Source organism: Buteo buteo, chromosome 4, assembly GCF_964188355.1.
Source record: "Buteo buteo chromosome 4, bButBut1.hap1.1, whole genome shotgun sequence".
NCBI classification, from domain to species: Eukaryota; Metazoa; Chordata; class Aves; order Accipitriformes; family Accipitridae; genus Buteo; species Buteo buteo.
In genome coordinates, this window is record NC_134174.1 from 55,572,933 (window position 1) to 55,598,273 (window position 25,341).

At 41.4% G+C, this 25,341-nt stretch overlaps 1 protein-coding gene across 4 annotated transcripts in view; it reads right to left on the reverse strand.

Annotated features, from left to right (window-relative positions):
- Positions 1-25,341, reverse strand: part of NT5C2 (5'-nucleotidase, cytosolic II) — a 63,735-nt gene that overhangs the window by 32,698 nt on the left and 5,696 nt on the right. The window contains exon 2 of one of the 4 annotated variants that reach the window (XM_075026298.1): positions 10,012-10,132. In XM_075026298.1, coding sequence (XP_074882399.1) covers positions 10,012-10,112 — 101 coding nt within the window. In that variant the 5' untranslated portion in view covers positions 10,113-10,132. Of the gene's footprint in view, positions 1-246; positions 389-6,036; positions 6,189-10,011; positions 10,133-25,341 lie in introns of those variants that run through there. The other 3 variants (XM_075026303.1, XM_075026299.1, XM_075026301.1) reach the window with 3 other exon arrangements.

Genomic DNA, 25,341 nt, shown 5'->3' on the forward strand with positions numbered 1-25,341 from the left:
TGCCATGTAGGCGGAGTGGCGCAGGGACAGAGATACTGCAATGGAGACGGCAAGTGCAAAACCAAGCACTCATATGTTCTGAAAAGCTGAAAGAAACCACTGGGAGATTCTCCTCCGCACGCACGTTCTGGGCAGGTGGCCCACATAACGTGCCCGTTTAACTGCCCATGTCAATCCACCACAGCTCGAATTTTAACAGCAAACCGCTAACATCAAACTCTCACACTTCTATGCAAGTCGTCTTACCTCATCTCTCACCGATGTGCTCCTTGTTTAGTTCGCAGCAGTCTGATTCATCTACTTGTCTGAATCATATTACACAATTCCTTTAAAGCTTCCCTAGTACCGATGCAATTTTGCTTGGATCTGATTTGACTTCAGAAGATCATTATGTCTGAACCAAGCCTTAAAGTACTGTATATCTTCTTGGACAGTGTTCTAGAAAACACATCTGTGGCTAATTTAACCAGTCACTGGATATCGTTGTTGTTCCACACAAATCCACTTGGAATACAGTTTCTCTGGCAATAGTATACTTTCCTCCTAACCTTGCACACTCTCTCTGGGAGTCACAGTTTCCTGGCAAAGTGCCTGCCTTTGACAATGGGGCTTGTCACTAAGGGGCCTCAGAGGTTATAGATGACGCTTTTTTCTGATAGATTTATGTATTACCTAAACAAGACAAAGTGATGAGAAAAAAACTGGAAACTGGTAAAGAAATGCCTTTTGGAAATATGAGATGGGATCGTAAATCACTACAATTCACTCCTGAAATAGCTGGCTTTTGAGTAGGTGGAGCAAATTACCCGAATCTGCAGTTTGAATCCATGTTTGTCTTTTAACATCGAGATAGCTCTGATTTACAAGAGGCCAATGTGAAATGCTATTTGGTACTAAACAGAGTCTTATACTTTGTATAATGAAGATGATTATGTTCTGTTGCTGCAGATGCTAGGAAGCATTATTTATTAGCTAATTCAAGCACATGATTTCTGATCTCACGTTTGTGCAGTTTGTTTCTGAAAGTGGAGAGCTTCGAGAAGGAATAACATACCTGTGAGAGACACTGCCAACGTTTTTTGTCCAACCTGCAGAGTCCAATTTTGTTCTTGCCTTTAGGCTTAGCCCCCAATGCATAGTTTTCTGTCCTTATGAACAGGACAGGAATAAGAAGGGAAATTTGAAGGAGCTCTGAAGAGCGTTTCAGAATTACAACATTTGGGAACAGTTTCCCAAATGAGGACAAAAAACAAGCACTAAGACAGAGCTGAATGCGCTTGTAAAAAGGGTAATACGACAGTGCCTGTGAAAGGCAAAAACAAGGGAGCTGTGACCCAAGAGATCTCTCCCAGTCCAGCCTGCCTATGTTTAGACAATGACGACACCAAACTGACCAAAAACCATGGAAAGATCTCTAAGCTTCTGATATTTTTTCATCGCTTGCTTTCGGAGTATTTACAAACTGAGCCCCCGGACTAAAAAAAAAACCAACACACATTAATACTGAAGATCTGGAAAAGTTTACTAAAGGCAATGAAATGAACAACATTAGCATATTTTTGTTCCAAAGTAAGTCTTATGACTAAAACATGAAAATTACTATACCAGCCCCCTCTTGGTAACAGCTGGTGAAGATTTCTCATTCTCCATCAACTCGTAAATATTGCCTATGACCCAGAAACCATATGTGGCAGAGTCTAGTCCTGCCCCAACAGGGCACAGGACCTAGCAGATTTCAAGGCATCCTACTGACTGATTTGACATGGTAATTACTTCACCCACCAGTGCTGGAGAGAAACAGAACAAATATTTTAAAAAGCCAAAGAAGGCTATTACACAACATGTTCAGGACAGGAAATGAGAACACTTTAATCAATTTAAACTTGGATATGCCTTGGCAGATTAAATGGCAGACTAAACAGTGGCAAAAAAAACTGGAACCAATTTCACTTCTCTTGTGAAGGCCCAGCCAGATATTGGGGTTATTTTGTAGGCACTCAGCACCTCAAATTTAAATCCTGATAAACGAAGATGTCTCCCATGCACAGTGCCCCAGAGACACAAGGGGCTAAGTAGAGACTTACAAATATTTACTCCCAGAAGCTGACCACCTTAATTCAGGGGATTTACTCAGAGCAGTAAATATCTGGAGTATCCTAGAAACTAAAGATAAAAGTTGAGATTAAATCACCATGATAGCTTCTGGCAAGAGCCAGGTGCTTCTCAGAAGCTGCAGACTTAGCCCATTTCAAAGCTGTGCTTAGATCCCAATCAAAGGTACGCTCAGCCTGATTTCAAGAATACCACTCAAATGTGTCTGTTGGCTATGAAAATGTAACATCCCCACAGAAGACATGGTATAGAGAAATGGCAAGAGTTGTTTTTAATGACTATAAAGCAAACCCAACACTAAGACCCCAAGACCCCTAACCACCTGAGAGAAAAGATCCTCCGGTCTCTAAAGGAAAGGATGAGATTACAAGTTTTTTACAGCTTATCTAGATAAACAAAAATCAAAGAAGCTTCCAGATTACAAACAGTCGAGGTAAAGTCAGAATAAGAGGAAAACTAAAATCACCTAACATTTTTAGGCAAGGAAGTTTTAATCTAGAATAATTTTTCTACTTGCCATAATCAGAAGAAAGCATACTTTCCCTCCTCTTGTTTCTGGTTTTTTTTTCCATTCAGAAAATAACTAGCAGCACTGGAGTTAAAAATTAAGCTCATCTAAAAATTTAACAGCGCTGGGCAGTAAGACAAATCAAACCGTAGGCATAGCATGAGAACACCCTCTCCATTCCTTGTGCTGAGAGGCAGAGGTGGGTATTGCCTAAACCCACCTCCCCAGCTCCACACCTGTCTGCACCCAGCGCACCTCCTTAAAACAGGACATTGCCTTTCTCTTGCCTTCAACTTTCCTTCCTGATGAAAACCCAAGCTTTATATTTCTGCTTTGAGGAATATCCCTGTGAATCTCCCACAGTGTTGCACTCCCTGTGCAGTGTGGCTGGAGCAGCCCAAGGTGTTGGTGCTTGTGGGGAAGCCGGTTGAGGGACCATATCCAGCCCCATCGGCTCCCTGAGCCAGCGCATGGCACAGCTGGGAGGGGGGAGGCAGCAGCCTGGACTTGGGATGGCTTAGCCTGGCACAGATCCACACCTTTAGAAAAATTGACTTGAGGAGCTGTTTAAGGGAAACCATGAAGCACACTTCCTCCCTAATGAGTCCTTCCTCAAAGATTAAACCCTGCAGCTTGGCCACAGCAGAAGGCTCTCGATGACAGTATTTATTTTCTTTTTGAGCTCTACGAATTGTGCTGGATAAGAGAAAAATGTGTTGTATTGCAAGGAAGAAGGAACTGCTGAGCATGCATAAAGGGAGCCACAGAGCCCTGATGTCCTCAGCACTGCAATTCACAGTCCTTTATATTTTCACAAGAGAACTGATCTCAGTTTTGTTACTGTTCTTGTCAATCCATTCCAAGGCAAGAACCTAAATCCCAACTGTTCTCGAGTAACAAAGGAGAGGAGCATATGTAGAGAGGGAGAAAAGTTTTTATTGTATTTGTGCAAAATCTCAAAAGCATTCTGTGCCCTGACTGAAATCTGCATGTATAATATTCTTGTAATATGACCAACAAAATAAACAAGGAGGAACTTGGCACATGGCTCACAGCTCCTCATATCAAGAAAATGAAAATGAACAATGTGAGGCGAGTTTCTGGAACAGAGCACTTTTATACTGATTTTCCAAATGTGTCTAGAAATACCTTCCAGCAAGAAGCATTCTTTGTCAGGAGAGTATGTTTCACTGGAAATTAAATAAATACAAAGAAACTTGCAACAGTGCTGAGTGGAACAACAAATACAGTGGGAGCTGGCTAAGCATGACCTACACATGTGTTTAAAAAAGGCTGTGGTCGACAGTTGGGCTTGAGCCAGCCATGAAACAGGGACTAACTAGCTAGAAGGCTTGGATTCCTGCTTCCTCAAAGTTTAGGCACTTCGGTTAATCTTCACTTTATGGACAACTTACATGTTTTAATAAGCTAGAAGAGTTAAAAAGAAATAAGAGGGAACTAAATGGATTAGCTTTTAATAGCCTCCCATGTCCAAGTTCCCCACGGCCTCTTCAAAAAAGCTAATAATGAAAAAAAATCCCACTACTCTTATGACAACTGGATATTCTCAGTACTACTAGCTAGTCCCCAGATGTTGTGTGGTTGGGGGAGATGTCTCACTACATGACACAATAGTTCTGGTTACAGGTTACTTCCACCAACAGCAGTGAACTCTGATGAATCCCTCACCAACCTTACTTAGCTGGCACAAATCATGTGAGCAACCTTAAGAAGATACTAATGTACATCAAAAAGTCTTGTCCTTGGGTGCTGGATGCTTTGGTACCTGTCTTAGAAGGGTAAGAAAAAAACTGCTTTAAACTACTAAAACCAATGTAATCATTCTTTTGCTGAGTCTTGCCTCTTCAGGCAGGTAATGACCATTCCATGTATCATTATTTAACATACCATTTTGGTCTTCTTTTTTTTCTTTTACAACGTTTGATTTTCAGAGTTCCATTTTAGTCCTTCTTCAACCAAAAAGGAATATTCTGACAGGTCAGTATGTTTGTAATTGTATTTAGAGATAGTGTTTGGGCTCCAGATAACTTTAGGCAGATGAAACAGTATCAGATAGGGGAGACAGAAGAAGGGCATCAAAATTTCCTGGCCACTTCTAGTAACATTTCCAACATAGTGCCCTGCAATTTCACAAGACTAACCATCCTTGCGCAATTATAGTGACATAAAACTGGAAAATCAGGTTACGACTAGAACTTAAAAGTCTGATGAGGCTGTATCCAGAAACATGACTATGAGCACTTCCCTCTGAAATTCAGCAAGAATCAGATGGAAAGAGATAGCCTTGGCCACTTCTGTTTCCATTGTTTGGGTTTTCTTCCCAGGCAACAGCAAAGTGCCAAGAAGCTCACATATGGATTCCATCCCAAAATAACACCCGTCTGCTCTGTGAAACTATTAAAGCTAGGGATCATGGGACATTTTCTATGTAATTTCTTTATTATTAATTTGGCAAGTGTTCTGCTTTCTCATAAGCTTGCCCATTCTGTCACCTTAACACTCCCTCTCCCTCCTCTCTCCAGTGTCCGAAGCACTAAAGCAAAATAAATAGAGAGCCACATGCTGCCCTCTGCTACACACATGCCACCGCATGAGCCCAGGGAGGCTGCACAAAGACATATGAGGACAGATCATAGCCAGCAGTGCCTACAGAGCTACCTCATTTACAGTTACATGAAAATACCATACATCGCCTATCCGAATGTGTCTGATGAAAAGAGCATTTTCAGATTGGTAAAGATTTTTTTCTCATTTGCCATCTCAATGAACTGATCATTTTAAAGAGACTTTATATATAGCTACCCAAATAGATAAACAGTTTCAAGCCTCATAGCCTAGTTTATATAACATTTCCACCTGTGCGCAATCACTGATGATCCAGTACCAATGAAGTGAAGAAACAAGATTAGCAGAGAATAGCCCAGAGTTTAGAAATTTGAACAAACTAAAATACATCTTTAACCCTAGAATCAAAACAACCAATTGGTATTCTTTTGTTTTGTCATTATTAAAGTATACACCATTTTTTTTACCCAGGATCTCAGCGTATATTAACAGCTTAAATCACTTAACTCATATTACCACCATAAGATGCTTTGAAAGCAAACTCTAGCACACAACTACGAAGCAACCTATTCAATACTCTATGACCGATCAGTAGGAGAATTAGGATTAGCAATTACAATGCCACATCCCCTGCGCTAGCCAGTAAACAACAGAGCAAGAAAACAAAACTAAAACAAAACCAGAAACCCCATGTTCAGGATGAGAAGTCTCAAATTACTCTGATGCAAAATGGTAAAAGCATCCAAAAGTCTGTATGTTTAACAAAAAGGCCATCTCAGCCTTACCGCCCTGTTACGCCAAAACCACAAAATAAAAGTAAATGCAAATACCTGTTTCCCGGATCTTGGTAACTGTCAGTAACAAGAGTGGATGGAACACCAACTTTTTCCATTATTTGCTTTAACTAGATGTGGTTGCTATTTAAACCCTAAAGAGCTATGTGAGATAATCCAGAGGGTGCCTAGAAGTGCTCACTCCAAGTTAAAAAATAGACACCAGGGCAATTTGGTGGCTCAGAGTCAACCTAGTTCTTGCCTAATTACAATCACGTTAAATGACAGTACTCCTCCAGAACAAATGATCTAGTGATTATCCTCTACCCGGAAAAGTCAACAAGCAGTGCATGAGGGAGGTGGCCTCACAACCACACACACTAAGGAAAAGCCACCCAACAGCTACACAGCCATTTTATTTCCGAATTAAAATGTATGTTGCCAATAGCACAGTAATGCAGTATCCTCTTACCAGTGACCTCTGCTAGAGAATGAATAACATCTAGCTTGTATATTAATTCATCTTTAGACTTCACCTCCAACAGGCGCCAACAATGTTGTATAACAAGGTTCGTGGCTGATAGTAACACTAGCTAACTGAAAGTCTTTGTTAAAGTTGTTAGAAATGACCTGAAGATAAAACCCCACCACTTCTCCCCTACAGATTTTTCTGACTCTTGATGGTGCTTTTACGACCCTTGAACTCTACAGCATAGCATACATGTTCATATATGCAAGCTTTGCTTACTCCATCAATAACCTCAATACTGTTATTTCTTAAGCAGGTATACAAACTGATGCAAACACCAAACAAAACTTTTGGGAGGAAAACTGCTATGAGAGGAAAACAGCTATAAATATTTGATTTTGAACATTCTTGCCTATGGCACTCAGACATGATTATGATATAGTCATCATAATGAGTCAGTATACATTACACCAGTTAAACCAGTCTCAACTGGGATTTCTGCCAACAATATTCTATGTTGAACATCCATCCATCAAGTATGATACAATAAGAAGTGCAACACCTGAAAAAAACATATTCCTAGTATGAACGACCACAGTAAAATATGACTATCAGAGTTACGTGTTCACAGCTAATTTTTTCACAAAGTTTTTTTAAAGTTTTGTGCCCATGAGAACATTATTTTTATTTTTCAAGGTAAATTATTTTGCTTGGATTGGAAACTTTTCCCCTTATTTTATGCTGCTTCAACATTTACAATTCAAGCATATCAAATTTGGCGTAGTTCATGAGAACCAGAAAGCTGAATCAATTGGTCCAGGTATCTCCACTGATACTTAAGTAAGCATGAAATAAACAAACAGTGAAACAAGTTTTTAAAATTTCACACTTCAGAAAACCAAGCATTACTAGCAGCATTTAGAAAATCCCAACAAATGACTTCAAGCCCAATTGGGCTTCCAACATTTGGACCAAAAGCTAGCCCCAATTAGGCCCATCTGTAAATGTGACTCAGCTGCCAAGCTCCTCCAGCCTTCCAGATTAGGCCCATAAGATCACTGGGACCAGCTTTAAGGTAAGAAAATTAATAGTTTTAAATTCAATGTTCTTTTTTATTGTTTTTGTTTCTAAGTCACTTTAGACTCATGTTTTCGAGGTTTTTTTCCTTAGCTGCTAGAGTAAGAGAGACAAAGACTGAAAAAAGAAAAAGAGAAAGAAAAAGGAAGGAATAGAAAGAAAAGAATCTTGACAACAAATGCCTTGTCCTTTATATCTCTCTTTTTCATAAAACTGACAGTGCTTCAGCAATATCCAAGAGTCAGAGCATACTTGGACCTCACTGAAACAAATTTACAACCTAGAACTGATGGCAGTGACCAGCACGCATATTCTACATCTGAACAATTATTAACATACTAAAAAATATAACATAAAACAAGGGAAATAAATTCAGTCCTACTTTATCATGTTAAGTCTGCACTTTTCTTTTAAGTAACATCACATCTGTTAACACTAAGATCACAAAAAATACCAGGAATAGAAATCTGACAACACTACTTCTGGAATGAGGTTGTTTCAGATTCTTACAATACTGGATTATCAAAATAACTCCCATGAAACTGGTACACCAAAGCCATTAATAGCACAGATTTATACTACAGTCTTGGCATTAGGTTCTCTCATTCTCTCCTGTTCCCTCCCTCTCTCCCATTCCCTCCCTCCCTCTCTCTTTTTAAGAGAGGATAGTAATTTCAAAACAAAAACGTGCCTCCCCTTAATGTATTTCCAGTGTTTTGCTTTCCATGAAAATCTGAAGTGCTAGCAACATTTCTGTTCGGTATGTTTTGAATAAGACATTTCTAGATTCTAAAAAGGGGTACTTAAACTGTACCACAGACTAATTTTGGACTACCAGATCCCAGTTCCTAGTGGGGAACCCTCCTTTATGAGTTCACTCTCATCTTCTGTAAGGAAATCCTTTCTGAAAGTAAAGATTTCTTACGTCAGTAAGAGTAAACATGATGAGGACTTGAATGTGTGAGCTCTTAAGGACAAGTACTGCTTCCTTTGGATCTTGTACAACACTTAGCAGACTGTCAGCACCTAACCATAACAAATGTTGAGGAAATATTTAGAGAAAAAAAAATAGGCCTAACTTTGACTTCATTTCCATCTGTTTAAATCAGGAGTAACACAACTAAAGTAATGTAAAATTATGGCACAAAGGTAAACCCTGTCAAGGAGTTCAACAAGGTGAAGATTTTTTGCCAGGGAATGGTATAAAATCCCTCTCTTTTTACATGCTATATATAGTTACATTCATTAGACATTTCCATATCTGACAAACCAGCTGACACAGAGAGACTCAAATAATGCCACCACTTAAGACATGTGCCCAAACATATTCACTGGAAATTGGAAAGCTTCAGAAATGCATCACAGGATCCATTACTTAGCCTTAGACATTGCAACTTGCACAACCTGGCCTATCATATGATGCTAAGGCGTTTTTCTCTAATTAGATTCCATTTGGAGAATCAAAAGATATCTAACACTTCCAAAACACACTTCCTCAGAAATACCACCATATATGAATCACAAATGCAACATGGCATTTAAGCCTGAGGTTGGGAAACTTGACTTCTTTTTCTGTTTCTATATCACACATACGTCTCCCCAACTCCTGCTGAATATACTCTGATCATCATGCTGCATGACTTCTCAAATTAAACAAGCTAAACTTTGAAGATATGCCTCCCACAGACAGAATACTGACAATTACTCGATGCTGTTGTTTTTAACTCCGTAACGGTCCAGACATCTGATAAGGATACAGACTGCTTCCATCTTTTATGCTTTACGCCTGGAACCTTGGGAGCTGTGGGCTAAATTCTTGGCTCAACCAAACCTCCAATGTGATCTTCTGAAAACAATCTAGTGTCTGTACTTTGATTCCCAAACTATAAAATGAGCATAATAACATTTCTTTTATTCTATACTCTATCTTGTTTATTTAGACTGTAATTGGTTTACAGCAAAGATGGTTTTAGGCACACCTACCACAGAAAAGGAGGCTGAGATCTTGCCTAGTGCTTCTACATGCTCCTGTCGTTCACACAATTAATCATGCTAGATATAATTCTCGAACACTTAATTTCCGATCCCATTTGATTTCCTCCTTATTCGTATTTATGCATTCCAGTGTCTAAGGCTATGCTCTCCCAGTGTGCACTGCAATAGTTACTATAACACTTCTGCCACTGAGTATGTCTTGACTTGAAAGCTTCTATCCGAAAATCTAACTTTGATTAATATTTCAACTGCACTAAGAAAGCATACCCCCACTTGCTCTAGTACATGTATTTCAACTCTACTGTTTGTAAATTCCTGCAGGCCAATACTGTGCTATCTTCTAAGTTCTCTTCTACTAACACTTCCGCAAGGAAAGTGAGAACGACCTTTCTGTTTCACCAACAAGTGAAAAACAAGAAATGTGGGGTTTATGCTTAGTTTATTTCCCTCTGTCTCAGCACTTTAGTTTTGGGATTACATGAACGACTTACCGGTGATAGGCTTCCCGACGGTACTTTTTCAGAGCATGCCCATCCATGTTTGCAGGGAGATCTGCTGCATTCTGGAGTCGGTCGCTCCATGAGGTTGTCATCTTCAAATGCTTATTTATTTCTGAAAGAGGCAGATGAGAAAAGCTTGCTTAAGTTCATGGTTTGTTTCACCAGAAAGTTGCCTGTTTCCTGGTACAAAGAGATGCAATGCCACTCAGGAAGTCTTGCAAAGTACCCGGTGGCATGATCTGAGTTTGCAGGTCAAGTAAGATGCTTTCCTTGGAGATGTTTGATGAGATAGGGTGTTAAAACAGAGAGCTGGGAAGGCTTTTCCACATGGCTGGAACTGCAAAGGCATTCCTATCTCTTGTGGTGAAAATGCATTTAGAAATGGAGACCTTGCTTTCATGCTGAAAAGGGATATTTTTTGATCCTAGAGTTACTAATATGCACTAGCTATAGGTGATGCAAAACCTACCCTTTATATACAAGATAAATTAGGCAGGGCAAACCCTACAAACACCAGTGGGACTGACCTTGCCACTTTTACCACACAGTAAAAATAAACAGCCTTGTCTCTGGCCATTTGATCTCTAAGCAAAGACAAAGCTTCAAACTGATGCTAAATAATTGGAAGGAAAGTAGAAAGATGATCTTTTGTCCTCTGCAGGTCAGCCACATTCAGACAAAGCAAGAACACACTGCAAACCTGTAACACTAGCAATGCAAATATTCACCAGCAGATCTTCACAAACATCTGCACCCCTTCACAAGTACTGGTTGTCAAAACCAAACCACTGGACAGTCCTTCTCGTCAGGAAGGCCCTGCAGTGAGGAAACAGGGGTACCTTTCCCAGTTGTTACTAGCACACTGGAGCAATCCTGCTCACCCCCTCCTCCAGCTAGATGCATGTCCTGCGGCACCCCTGGCACCAGGTGGGATGATGAAGCAGCCCCACAGTGAGTCAGTTCAGCTCACCGGTCCAAGTCCTCACCCATCAAAACTAACCAAGCAAAAAGAAACAAAAATTGGGTGGCTCTCCGCTGGTCGGCAGGCTGAACCCAGCTTAACCTGCCACAGCGCTGTCATTAGAGCAGGTGCAAAGAATGGGGTGGGAGACACATCCCACAGTTATACCAAATTAGGTATAACATGAAACCACAGTCTCGTGTAACCCACACAACTACTGGACCTCAAAGTTTGGCTTGTTTGCTCTTACTTAAAAGAAACAAAACCACCCACAAGCTACATGGGTAATGATACAGCAACCATTTCTAGACACCTTTAAAATATGACTGCCCTCATTTTACAGAAGGGAAACTAGATTTTTTTCAGCAAAGTAGAGAGTAGAGCAAGTGTCCAAACCAGCGTTAGAAGTCACAGCGCTTTTGGCGGTCACATGCATGCTCGCTCTCCTGGAGGATACCTGTGTAATTTTTTTAGTTTTAAATTTTATTAAAGAGCAACAGTTGCAATTGTCACAGCATTTGTTACATCTATTTACCTACTAGTTGCTGCTCATAAAAAACCAAACAGACGGCAAACAGCCTGCCTGTAAAAAATATGTTCCTCCCTCCTCCAGCGTTCTCTGCTTGTCTCCCAGTTACTATAACCAAGGTTTACAAATGCATCTTCTGCCACATCCTAAAGGTCACCAAATTTAGGCTCTGGCAGGCAGCCCAAGGGACCACATGCCAGAGCTGAGAGCTCTCCCCCCCGCCCCGAATTCCCTGCAACACACCCAGGAGAGGAGGTCACCGCAGCGAGAGGGCGACGGGCCATTCTAGCCAGCCACAACTTCCACAACAGGGCATGCAGGGAGAAGCAGCTTCCAAAATAGCCCAGGCCCCGGCCACCAAGAGCTTACAAGTAATTACCAGCTATTTAAGCCGTGCCCAAAGGCAGATGGAAGGCAGCACAGGGCACAGAACTAAACAGCCCGCGAGCATCAACCTGTTCCACTTCACGGGCAGGGCACTGCCTGCAGCAACACCCCTTACAGGCAGCAAGGGCTGCAGCAGCCCTGGGGAGAGGAGCAGTGCCTGGGCAGGAGGGACACGCTCCAGGTCAGCAGCCGAGAGACAGGCAGCACACTGAGGGATCTGGTACGACCCCACGACTCCAAAGTACAGAAAGGGCTTGTGTCCCCAGAGCATGGAAAAGCATCTACCCCACGGATATTTCAAGATGGTCCAGATCATCACCACCTTGGTCTTACCTGGAGCTATTTTAATGCTACTAACCTAGAGCTACAGATTCAGATCCAAAAGACATATACATCTAAGGCCTCTAAAAGGCATGTTAAATAGCTCTGAAAAACCTGTTGCATGGCTGGTCTTACGACTTCTAGACAGCTCTGGGTCTAGGTCTTCCAGCTGAAACAAGTCCAAATCCAAGCTTCCTGCCATTTAGAAGGGCTGCACTATTCTGCTAACCCAGCCAGACACATAGCAAGATTCAAAGATTTACACCCACAGCCAAACCCAGGGACTTTTCCGTTCTGCCAGCCTCTTCTTCCCACTTCATCTGCTTCCCATCACCATCACACCACATCAGAGATGCTGACACGGGTACTAGGATAGGACTGCTCCCAAAGGCCATCCATGCCAAACATCTGACAGTTCACCAGTAGTATCCTACAAAATACCCTAAAATCCAGATGGCAGAAGAATTTTAGCAGGCTATCTTTAATAACATCCTTTCTAAAATGAGGAATCGGTGAAGCAGTTTGAGCTCCTATGTGATGAAACCCTCCTCTACAGGAGAAACGAGGCAGCATCATTTCGTGTGTGCTGGGATTCAAAAAGCTGAGACTTGAGGAAACCACAAAAATCTGCGTTTCCATAATTAAGCAAGAAAGGCCTGAATTATTTTAATGATCCAGCAGTATTTTGCTGTAGCTGTGATGAACAGAGTTCACAGGCAGGACAAGGTCTGTAGACAGAGGCAATATCTTTTATTAGACCAACTGGTATGGCTGGAAAAAATAGACAAGCTCTTGAGCACACAAGCTTGTCTAAGTTTTCAAACTCTATTGGTTGCTCTAATAAAAGATATTACAGCTACCTTCAGGCTTTGCCCTGATTTATTTATTAAAATCTTTCTTTTATGTTCACCCAGCATAAAATAAAAACATCTTATGCTGAAGTTTTGTATTACATGAACTCAGAGGCACTCTTACAGCTTAGCAGACTCCACGGGCACTGTGACAATAGCTTACTGCTCTGAAATAAAACAGTAACAACAAAAGATACTGTGATGGATGTTCCCCACCCAAAAGTCTTACTCATACAAAAAGTCTCATGGACTTCAATGAAATTGTTCCGATGCTTCAAAGGTGTAAAAATCAGCCTACCTGCGTGGGTGAGAGACATGGGACCTGATCCCTGAATACAAATTCCTTCTTCCAAATAGAGAGAGAAAAATAAGAAGGACTGAATCACTCCATACACTTGTAAGCCACTGGAATAAACATCTAAGAGAGCAGGCAGCCAGCCAGGCAAAATTCTTGACTCCAAGCAACTGAAATACGATGCATCTTTCTTTAGTTACAAATCTATTTTTGAAATCAATAATCTATAAATAGGTTCACATAAAAATAGAAATCTTTATACAGATAAAGCATGTCAGAACACCTCCCTATAATTTACTGCAAACATGCTCCTTGGTAGTGGAGTCTTAATTAAGCATCTGATAGCATTTATGGTACAGGGTTCATGTTGAAAAAGTATTTAAAATGTCAGCTTCAAAGCTTTGATACAGAGCTACTATCTAGCATATATGCTTTGATCCAAAAGAACATGAGATTTTTAGCACGTATTTTGAAATAAGTCCATTTGCTATTTTTGTCGGATTTTGGCTGATTTCAAGTATTATCCATCGTGTATTTTTTTTTCAAGTACTTACACATATAAAATAACACGTCCAGAAGCATTCCCCTTCAAGTTTTACTGTTATTTTTCTTATCTTTTTTGGCCAACTAATAGTTAGAAATTTCTGCACCTGATGATACTTGATGTGTTCAGGTTAAATGCACTGCCTGTATTTTTTTCTGAGTTTGTTTTAACACTTTGATGATGCAATGCCAAATCAGAGGCACACACGCTAAAATGTAGAGATGAACAAAATAGCAGTAACAATCCCACTTTTTCCAGGACATTCTCCGAGAGCTTATATAGCAGAAAACAAAAGCCTCACTAACCAATCCCAAGGTTGTAGCGTACTCACACTGATTTGCCATGCACTACATCTGCCTCTTCTCACACGTTCTGCTTCAAGAATCATTAATGCCTTGTCAGTACGACCCACACACGTACATGCACAGTGGAAAGTGAATAGAGAGAAAAATCATCACACCTAACATTAGCTACTTAAAAGCTTTGCGTCTAGTCAGAGGCTGTGGGTGTACAGACAAGTCTTGTGGTGCCCTTGCCAAGGCTAGAGCAGTTCCTACTGCAATGCTCCCTACTGCAATGCTGCTCCATCTCAAGGGGCTTTGTGGGGTCTCAGCAAGGGAGGAGTGAACCACGTTAAAATCCTGAGAGAGGGAAAAAGCAAAGGGAGCAGGATTGAGGTCGGCTTGTTCAAGACTCGTTTCACATTCCTGGTCCAAGTCATGGCATGGCTTCATGAACAGGGCAGGGGAGGGGAAAAGCAGTTTTTTCTGCAGCTGAGTGGACTGTCCATGTAAGGGTGGTTAAGAAAAGTGAGTGACTCACTTTCCAGGAGGGCCCGTCTCCCTCCACCGAGAGCAGAAGTAGCTTGCACCTAGTTTAGGCTAGACGCTTGGGACAGCTAGCATCAGAGGAGGTGAAATCCACTCAGGTTAGCATCATATGCTTTGATCCTCTGGAGCATCTGACATCCTGGGATGGACTGCAGAAAGTGGCCAGGACTGTGTCATCCCCCTCAATAGTATCTACTGCCACTGTGTGATCAGGGGCTGGGCACGCTCCCAGCCTCACCCAGAAGGGCAGTTCTTACACCTGTGATCCCAAAGCACTCCACCAACTCTCATTCACATAATACATTTACGGGCAGCAAAAGGTGCTGTCCCCGTTTTGTCAGCTAAGGATAGCGGGGCACAGAGAAGGTAGTAACAGAGGGCAAGTGGGAACCAAATGCAGAAGTCCTAATTCCCCAGTCCCTGTGCTAAAAACCAGTCTGAGTTCCTACCGCTGTCACGATGAATCACAGAGATGCAATGTATCTTCCTTGTGCGGTATACTTTAACACAAATTCAAATTTCAATACTTAGCATCAACTGGCAGACACCAAAAGGTCAGCTAAAAAGTATATTAAATATAATTTCATGCTTAATGTTGCCAGCTTCATAAATACAAGCATGCTCTGATATATGTGCCCTGCTTGAAACTGCACAGTAGGAATAATGCCTACACAGATACACCCTTAGCAAGCTCAAATCTCTACACATTTCTAAACATGCCTGACTTCTGTTCCTTGCAGGAGTCAAACCCTGCGTTGACCCCTGGCTCACCCATGTTGCACCCACATTCCCAACCTATTTACTTGTTTGCCATGCAACTATTTCAGTCTCGTCTTCAAAACAGCCATTTCAGTCTCCTCTTCAACACCACCAGTCAGGCACTGTGCTTGATCGCACCCACCATGCCCACACTGAAGCTCTCTGCAAAGACAATGAATGTGTCTAGCGTATAAATACCAATCGTTACTCCCCTTTCCCTAACGTGCCAGCCCTTCAATGGCTACCTCCCTGGAACAATCCTTTCTGTGCAGGCTCCCTCCTCAGCCAAGGGGTGACTGAACTCAGCTGGGGACTAGCTGAGCAGCCGGAGGCCCCACCTGCAGTGTCCAGGAGGGAAGAGCCCTCAAACACTCCACGAACCCAAACTGTGTGTCACAAACTCAGTGAAGGGATGTGACAGACGAGACAAAGATGAGACATCTTGGGACTGCTAGAAGGCAAGGTGACATAGAATTTCTAGAACCAAAAATGCCAACTAATGAGAAAAAGAGTCTGTTAAGTGGCATCTCTGAATCCCAGGAGAACTATTCATGTGAGCTAAATACTGAAATCTCTGCTCACGCTCTGCTTGGGAAGAACAGTGCAGAGAAAATGGGTGGGGGACTCCCCAGTCCACTTTTTAATGTTCCTGATAACTCAGAACTACAGGTCCCAGATGTACGGAAGTCAGTATGACCACAGAATCCAGGAGTACCATCAAAACACACAGGAAAACAGGACAAACTGCTCCTTGACCTCCTACCAGTACAATGTAAAAAAGAAAAAAAGTCTTGTGATACATCAACTTGCAAAACTTGGTGGAGGTCCCACTTTTGGAAATCTAAGGACAATAAAAATATTTTCTAAGAAATCCTTGCAAGAGAGCAGAGGCACTACTGAACAGAGATGAAGAACAATGCAGAAGGAGTAGAATTATTCAAGAAATGTCTCTAGTTTGCATTTTAAAAAAACAATGCTAGTCTGTTAAACCCTCGATGATAACAAAGCATATCCCACTCAATTTGCTACGAACGAGAATGTTAAACAATACACAGAGATGAACACCTTTAACCAGCCAGTCTGGTGAAGTCTCCTCAAGAATCCTAAAATAATTAGCTGCATATATTTTAGGCTATGTCAGCTTTACCTGATGGCACAGCTAGGACATGCACTGCAAATCACAACACTGAATTCAGTTAATGAAGAATTAGAAGACAAAAATATAATCAGTCTTGGTGAAGGTATCAGTTATACTAGGTATCTAGATCACGTCTACAAATTCTTGAAGACTGAGAACTACCTGTACTTACGCATGACAAAAGCCCCAAAGCAGTAGGCTTCTGACTCGCTCCAAGCCACAGGATGCCGAACGATGTTCCAGTTTTGTTCTGAATTGCAGCCTTACACACCAGCTCTGTTAGTTCACATAGTTCCCTCCCTCTCCCCCACAACCCTGGGATGACAATTCAAACCACTCTGTGTTTTACTGCCAACGCTTCTGCTTAATAGCCAATGGCAAATTGTTTCCGAAAGGTGTTTTCAATTAGTGATACTTTTGGAAAATTAGTATGTCCATGACTTGAGATCTCTGGCAACACTGGAAAGCCCACAGTTTCCAGTGAAGCTTGTAAATGATCTAAAGCAGAAAATTGACTTTTTTTTTCTTCTCCTTGTGCCTAAAGTTAAGTTCTTCAATTGAAGAACTTCCACTTCTGGGTGGCCACCTCTCTGACAGCAAGGTTTCAGGTTCATGATGGCAGGAAGGACAAAATATGCTCTTCCTATTAGAATATTAAATTACTTCCAAGAGACACTTCAAAGCTTACTCTCAGCTCATGATAATACTTGAGGTTGGCTTTAAGCAGGAAGATTCTGTATGCCCATTACAGGGTATTAAAGAAGCAGAGACCTGCTGTTAAGAGCCTGTTAAGATTAACCACAGACACATGTTTTGAGCTTACAGTAGATCCCACTTGCAGTACAAAGACTCACTGGATTACATTAGATTGATAACACTCTTCTTGCTCCATGGATTGTACTAACCTCCCACCACCAAGCTTGCAATCTCCAACACTGGCTTTGAGTCCTCCCGCAGGAAGGGGGTAGCTGTTTCTCTTGGGCACCACTGCAGTGCTGACATCAGTGAAGCTCCTTTTTCCAAAAGGGTGCTTTTAATGAAATTGGTAAAGCATTCCCAGTCATACCTTTATTTAAGTACGGTCTAACTGATAGATGATGGTAACTCATGGGTTATTTCTGAATGGGTAAGGTATTAGAAAGGAGAATGCTATTCATGTGGCTTATTATAGGATTTGATTTAATTTCAGGCTGAATCTTCTCTGTCGTAAAGCCAGATGCTAAAGTAATGGCTATATATCAAATAAGTTGTAAAATATATTTAACAAAACCCTGCTTATTTTACATGGATTTTTTAATCAGACTATTTCTACTGGCAACCATATCCACAGAGTGGCTGCACAGTGCCTAGAGCTCCAGCAATAATCCAGCACCCAAATGCATTAGATGCACTAAAACCCACAGACACGATAAATTTGGAGTTTCTTTGGGTGACCACCCATTTTTCATCCAAGGAGTTCTATTCATTGAGGAACTCCAAAGAGCACTTTATTATTTAAAACATTATTAAATTTTATTTAAAACATTTTAAGCATTATTTAATCATCATCAATTTTATGGATGGTTAGAAAGGAATTTGGAAAACTATGAATTCCACAGTGCAACTCTGTGAAGAGCAAACCTCAAATCTGACCCTCTCTGAGTACCATGAGACCATCCATTCTCCTCATTTATCTGTAACTGAGTTTACTGCCTTGAAACGGGAACCACAAATTGTCCAGTGAGCTAATTAGCATATTTTCTAGTTTCCATATAGCTCATGCTTCTCAGTATTTCCTGCGGAATTACCATTTTAATGAAGTTGTTTCCAACATACTGTTTCTTACACAAACAGTTGGTTAGAGGTAATGTTAGTTCTCCAAGTCTAGTGTGCCCTGTATCATCCCACTGCTAGAAAAAAAGGACGACCATACTTAAGGAATGTGAGACTTGATCCAGAAGAGCAAGAGCTATGCCACAGAGAAGAATCAGTGAACATGAGCTCTCAACGAAATGCTGTGACTGCAGGTCAAATATGATCCTGGGATGTACAAGACTACCAAGCAGGACTCCATGTGCCTATCTGTCACTGCTACAAACACTCCTGGAAAACTGTCTTCAGCCAGCTGTCCCCATTCAAGAATGATACTGATTATACTGAGGAAGGAATAAAGCTGTGAGAGGGAGTAAGGCTGGAGTGGAAGATTGCCAATTTACAGAGAGCGGCTCTGCAGGTGATTTGAAAATAGTCTAGAAGCATTTATGTACAGGAAAGCAGCATGACTGTGGAGGGCTCTTAGTCTAGCAATGACAGAACAAAAGCCCATGACTGGAAATTAAATAAATCTACATAAAAAATATTAACAGAGAGGACAGTTAATTATGAAACAACTTAACAAATTTCTACAGTAGTCCTTCTATCACCAGAGGGCTTTAAGTGAAGGGGGTGGGGGTGGTGTGATGTTTCAATTAGCCTTTTTTCACAGAGTCAAGAATTAATGCAGAAAAGTCAGCCTGAGCTACACAGCAGGTCAGTCAAACTGAGTATCGTGCCTCAGGTGACTCTTCCTCACCTTATAAATCAATGTATCAGTGACTAAGAGGATGAGGCACAAGCAGTATTGGAAAGAAACCTCCAGAGAGAGGTTTCACCTGGAGAGAAGGTGAATGGACAAACAAAGGCTCTTCGGAGCCAACACCAACATGAACTGTGCACCTTAATGGCCCTGGGAAACAAGCTTCCTTGGGAAAAGGTCTTCAGCAGCCTGAAGCAACCTCTGCTGCAGAGGTTCCCAAACTGCTGTCCAACTGAACGCCTGCCAACAGCAAGCATGGACCTGGCTTAGATGATGTTCTCACTGCTTTTTGTTTCCAGCTGTTAAATTCCAGTAAGAAACATGTAAGATAATTCAAATATTTTACTCACTGTTTTTCCCGTAAGCAATTGCTCTAGTTGCACAGGGTCTTGAAAGATTAAAAACTAGAGATGAATTTGATCCCTCTACTGTAATACAGCCCACCCTAAAGAAAATATTTAAGAGTTCCCATGTATTTACTTTAGCTGAAAACTGGGAGGTAAGCTTTGATGCAAATGCCCACCACAATGGGAACTCAATGTTTGACTGATATCTGCAAATACTAGTATCATTGCTACAAAGATGAAGCGTGACAGTGTGCTAGCCAAGCTGCAGGTTAACGTAAACAGCACGAAAGGCAGAAATGTCAGCATGGAAGTGAACACACTGAATTCTGCAAATCAGAAAGGAAAGTCAAGATAAACTCTTCTGTTCTTTTACGTCAAAAATCTATAGCATCTTTAGCAACAAATAAACTTGCCGGCAAGAACAGACAAATATAACCCCTGGTACTCAGCAGCCAGAGCATTGCTCCCCATTCTCAAAGGAAACTGCCAGTTTCTTCTGTCCCCTTCAGCTTCTCGCCCCTCAGTAACACCCTTGGTATTCAAACCTGTGCAAAGATCTATTACCAACTCAGGATAGCTGAACACCTCTTTGTGAGTTACAGTTCCCAAAGAGAGAGGACAAGATGAGACATGCCATCCCCGGAGAGAGAACTAGAAAGCCATCCTTCCACATACCGATTTCAAACTAAGGAACAACTGCCACTCTAACCTGCTATTAAGGATTATACAACAGTAGCTCTTTTGGCAGCAGGTCACAGTGTTGCAAAACAATGATGCTTTTCATTAGATTCCACTGTGTTTCAGGAAGCAAATACAGACTTAACGGGCCTTTCCAGAAGTGCGGCAGCAACTGACAAAGTATTTGAGATGCACAACTCTTGATCAGTAGCACAGTCATTCTGAAAGCATGCGACTGGGTCAGCTTGGATAACACAAACAGCCAAAAGTCCTCTTTATCTTCTAAACACTGAAGGTGAGGGAGGACATTTTATTGGCTTTCCTTACTGACTGTGCTTACTGGTAAAAAACCCTCTTGTCTCTGAAGCTCACATCCCCGCTTCATTAATATTTTATAGAAAAAGCAAAGATACTGAGAGCTTATTCTGGCTTTTTTCTAATCTTTGAAGGTAAAGGGAAGAATAAGGATGATTTTTTTTAGAGACACTTGAACCCTCTTCCATGCTGGATGGGCCCTCTCTACATGTTTATGGGCTACATAAACAGATGTGACAGCAGAATCAGCATCTGAACCATCTCTGTAGGCTGGAAACATGAGTTCACATCTCCTACCAGCCTTGGCTGAAAGCGGTCCCTGCTCAGCCCAGGTGCAGATAGCCAGCTGGCTAGTCAGCATGAGTCCCAGGGCTCTGGACACAACACTTGCCAAGGGACGTGCTGCTGAGTAAAGAAGCTGGCATACTTGAACAGGGGAACACTGGCTCCTCCTTCAAAAAAAAAAGTTACTGAAAATAAACACTGAGATCAACAGCTGAAGACGATCCGGTAATTCTGAGAGCTGATCTGTCAAAACCAGCGACAACTCTTTTTTTTCCTTGCTAAGAGTTTTCTTCTCCAGCACCATTCCCTTCTCCTCCCACCTTCTTTAAGGAAAAAGCTTACCAAATGCTCATTGGTCTCTCTTCCTTTTGAGATCTTACCCACTAATAACAGACAGATCATTGACAAATAAACCTATCTTTTCAAAAGATGAAGGGTGAGTTGAGGACTATGGAACTAAGCCAGACACAGGAGAGAAAGCCTTAATACCCAGCAAGGCTACAGACTTGATACGCAAAACTCAACCAGTTTTCAACTTGCTGTTTGTCCACAAAACATAAACAAGATAAAATAATGGTACTCCTCAGCCATATCGGGCACTGTGAAGATAAATACAGAACTAATTTAGTTAAGAGAATCTTGATTCTCAGTTATCCTAACATACAGGGCTCCAGACACATACTAGCCTACTACAGAATTCATGGGCTTCCTACTTTTGTCCTTAATAATGGTTACCTATCCCTTTTCCAAGAAGCCTTCCCTGAGGCTGATCTAGCCTCTCAGGTGAGAACAGCAAGAGCCTTCTGCATCCAGGCTCAGCTCATCAAAATCGCTCCTGGGCTGGCTCTAACACTCTCCTGAAATGCTCACAAAGGCCAGAAGTACAACTATCTCCTTCTCTATGTTCCTCCTAGTTCAGTAACCGCAGGTACCCTTCACCTGAGCCGCACAGAAATCCTTTCTCCCCAAACCAGAGGTTGGACATGTGCTTACCACTCATCGCAGAGATCAGAAAGGTGCATACCCAAACCTCTCCTGCACTCTGTTCTTAGCAAGCAGCCCTACACAGCAGCTCCTTACAATGAGAATCAAGATACACAGACCTACCAACCGAGCAAGCCCAAAGGTGAAAAAACAGGGAATGTCAAGTGTGTAGGTGTTTTGAAGTGCTCTTACAGTGTGAAGTTCCCCTCCACAAAAAGAGCACAACCCATTCCTTTTCTGACCTGTTTTTTTAATCAGAGCCAAACATAGTAATTATAGTCTGCCTGATTACAAAAGAAATTACAAATCTGTCCTTAGGGCACAATAGTGTCCCCATGTAGATGTTATCAGCCCCCAAATCTCATTTAATCTTGACAGATGTGTAGTACCAAGGAAACTCTATAAGTAAATTAATTTTATGAATACCTTCTCTGCAGTACTCCCATGCTCTTCCAAAAGACTGCTAATTCATACAGTATTTCTTAGGCAACCTATGTAACTTAATTCATCAGTAAAATAACTGAACATCTAGGATGACTTTGAACTTCTGCTAAGTCTCTGGCTTCTCTTTGATAACCTAACTGTCTCAGCTTTATCAACTGATACCAAAGGCCTAGATTATAACATTTTCCAACTGTACCAACTTTCTCTCTTCAGAAACTTCTTACTACCTCATCCAAACAAAACACAAACCACTAAATTTATTTGTGGAAAACAAAGTCATCTTTCCATGGTCCCTTCAGTTCACTGTTTTTTAATATGTTAAATCAATCCTACTGACATAGGAGACTGTTCCCCAGCAGGAGCTGAGGAGGACACACATAGTGCTCTCTCTCTACTTGTCTCAGCATATATGGTACTCAGAAGGAACATGGATGAAGTGACAGACCTACTTCATCAGCTGTAACCTGGAAGAAACCTGTCAGCCTGAAGGGTGAGAGAACATTAAAATTTTTAAACAACTATGAAGGCATCGTCAGCAGGTCCCTGTTATCCCAAAACCAGAGCTGAGAGTTCCCGACACTGAACCTTCCCTCTGGCTGGGACCTCTCTCTTCAGGGAACCTCAAGTATCTTGGCGGTGTAGACTTGAAGACTCATTCAACAGCGCGGTCTTGTGCTCCTGCTGCAGATGAGTGAACAGCTTGAATCCCCTAGGTTCCGAGACACCTTTAAAAACGTTTGTCCCAAGCAGAGTAGTACGACAGCTCTGATTCAGAGAAGGACTTCTTTTTCAGCATGTTACCTGACCTACAGTAGCCGCTAAAAAAATAGCTGACCACGCACCCAGCCAGCACAAAGCCTCCTGTGCAGCCACAGAAATGCCTCCTAATTGCTTTCAAAACAGCAACTGAAAAAAATCCCAGCCTGGCTCTGAGCGTCACAACACGGGAAGACAGTTCTCTACATGTCCTAACCTTTCCAATATTTGTTCTTGACCCCACCAGCACACATCGATTTATGAGGACTGAAAGTGCTTTTTATTACTGTCTTTGTTAATGTCTACTCACTACATGTCTGTGAGGAAAAATGAGTGGTAGATGAGTAAAACATTGTTAGTTTTTCATCATCTGTTCCCTCCTGATTGCTCAAGTTTAGCAAGCAGAGTTTTTTGGCCTCGGCTCATAAAACTGCCAGTGCAATATTGCAAGAGAAGTTAAAATACATGTAAAACAAGAGGTTAAGAATTTATCTAACCTATTATCACATGAAAAAAAAATAGAAGAGGTTAGATTACAAATGTGTTTTTAACAAACTCTTAGAAAGACTACAGCGTTATTTCTCCGGATCAGAAGTGAAAAAGTCCCCAAATTATTGATGGATATTTCATCCCAGATCACAGCAAGTAAAGCTCTTTCCAATTTGTATAAAATTTGCTCATAAAATATCACACACATCTCTGCAGATGATTCCAGCAAAGACATTTTTTAACATACTCACTCTCTATAAAATCATCCCATTTCAACACCACTATAAGGAGGACACTAATAAACACCAGAACATGTGCAAGACACATTCTGCTCAGGATGTCTGCAGTCACCAAGTGGTTAATGGTATGGGCAAACTAATGCCTTCTAGAGGCTCAATTCGTATTATTAACTAAAAAGGACTTAGCAGAAGATCATCTGGTATGCTAGTCACTGCTTAGCAGTGACACTTTTGAGTAGAGCAAGGGTTTTGAAGAACAGAGAAAAGGGGGTTTGTGTCTACTTACTTGAACCACTTACAGCTTTATGTAGCAAATGCTCGTTTTTATCATTCTTCCCTAGCAGAGCTCTATCCACCCCTGTCAGCTGCAGCCCTGCTTTTGATTACAGGTGGAAAAGGTCTGCTGAACACTTCTCCCTTCAGAGAGACCCTGTTCATGTGTTTGTATTTCCCTTTAGGCAATGTTTTATTTTCCTTTTTTTAACAAAGGAAAGTGATGTGGAAATGCGAAAACACGGAAAGACTCAAAACAGGGGCTGCCTTGCTGACCTGCCCTTAAACATCACCGGTGCACCAACTGATGCTTGCGACATGAAGTGGAAAATGAAATCCGACTCCTGCCTCAGTTTCCAGACAGCAGAACTAACAGATGATTTACCAGTCTGGCTTGCTTCTATGTTAAATTCCTCTTTCCAGCTTCACTCGGCCACTTGTATTCAGTGATGGGAAAGCTACAGGAACTGAACAGGAAGAGCAGTTTCCGGTGTCAGCCTCAAGCTAACTGGTGCTCAGAGCACCTGCAATTTTTGTTCAACTGATCAGTTTTTTCTGTAGGGAATGAACTCATCCCAACCTAAAGGCACACAGAGAATAACATTATAAAAGTAGAACTGAACAAGCAATGAAAAAGAAACAACTATGCGGCTATTATGGGTATCTGTTCTTAAAAGGTCTCAGTGAATTCTGCATAGGATGGCAGAAACTACATGATTTAACCAGGACACTTGGGACCAAATCTTGCAGCCCTTTCCTGTGACTTCAGAGGCCACGTATGTCTTTGCATAGTCTTGAAATGGAATTGCTTTGTAATATCCAAAAAGGTGACTTGAAAAGATCAGAAAGAAACATTTGAAATACCTTTGCCAACATGTTTAGCTCTTCCTTTGGGGAAAAAAAAAGGTATCTCAGAGAAAGCAAAGGAACTCAACAATTAAAAAGATTATTTATTTTTAATTGCAACTGGTTCTATTTATTCACTTCCAAAATTACCTAAGCAGCCTGCTGTTTACTAGCACTTACTTTTAGATGTTATTATTGGTAATTGCTGTGTTATGATTACAAAGCACTGGCATAAATCTCACTCAGCACCTCTTTGGGTTTCTGAGGCCAGAACATTCACATGCTCTTCTCTGACCCCACGTCCCTAATTATTCACCCTGCATGCCTATGTGCAACTCATCACCAACTGAACCAACCCAAACACCAGCTAAATTCAGCTGGTCTAGAGATTTTAGCATGCTTTATGCCAAACCATCGGTCTTCTCTCTTTTGAATTTACCTTCCTTCCTTGGTTATTTTAGAAGCCAATTAGAAAGTTTCTCTTGTTATATGCCAT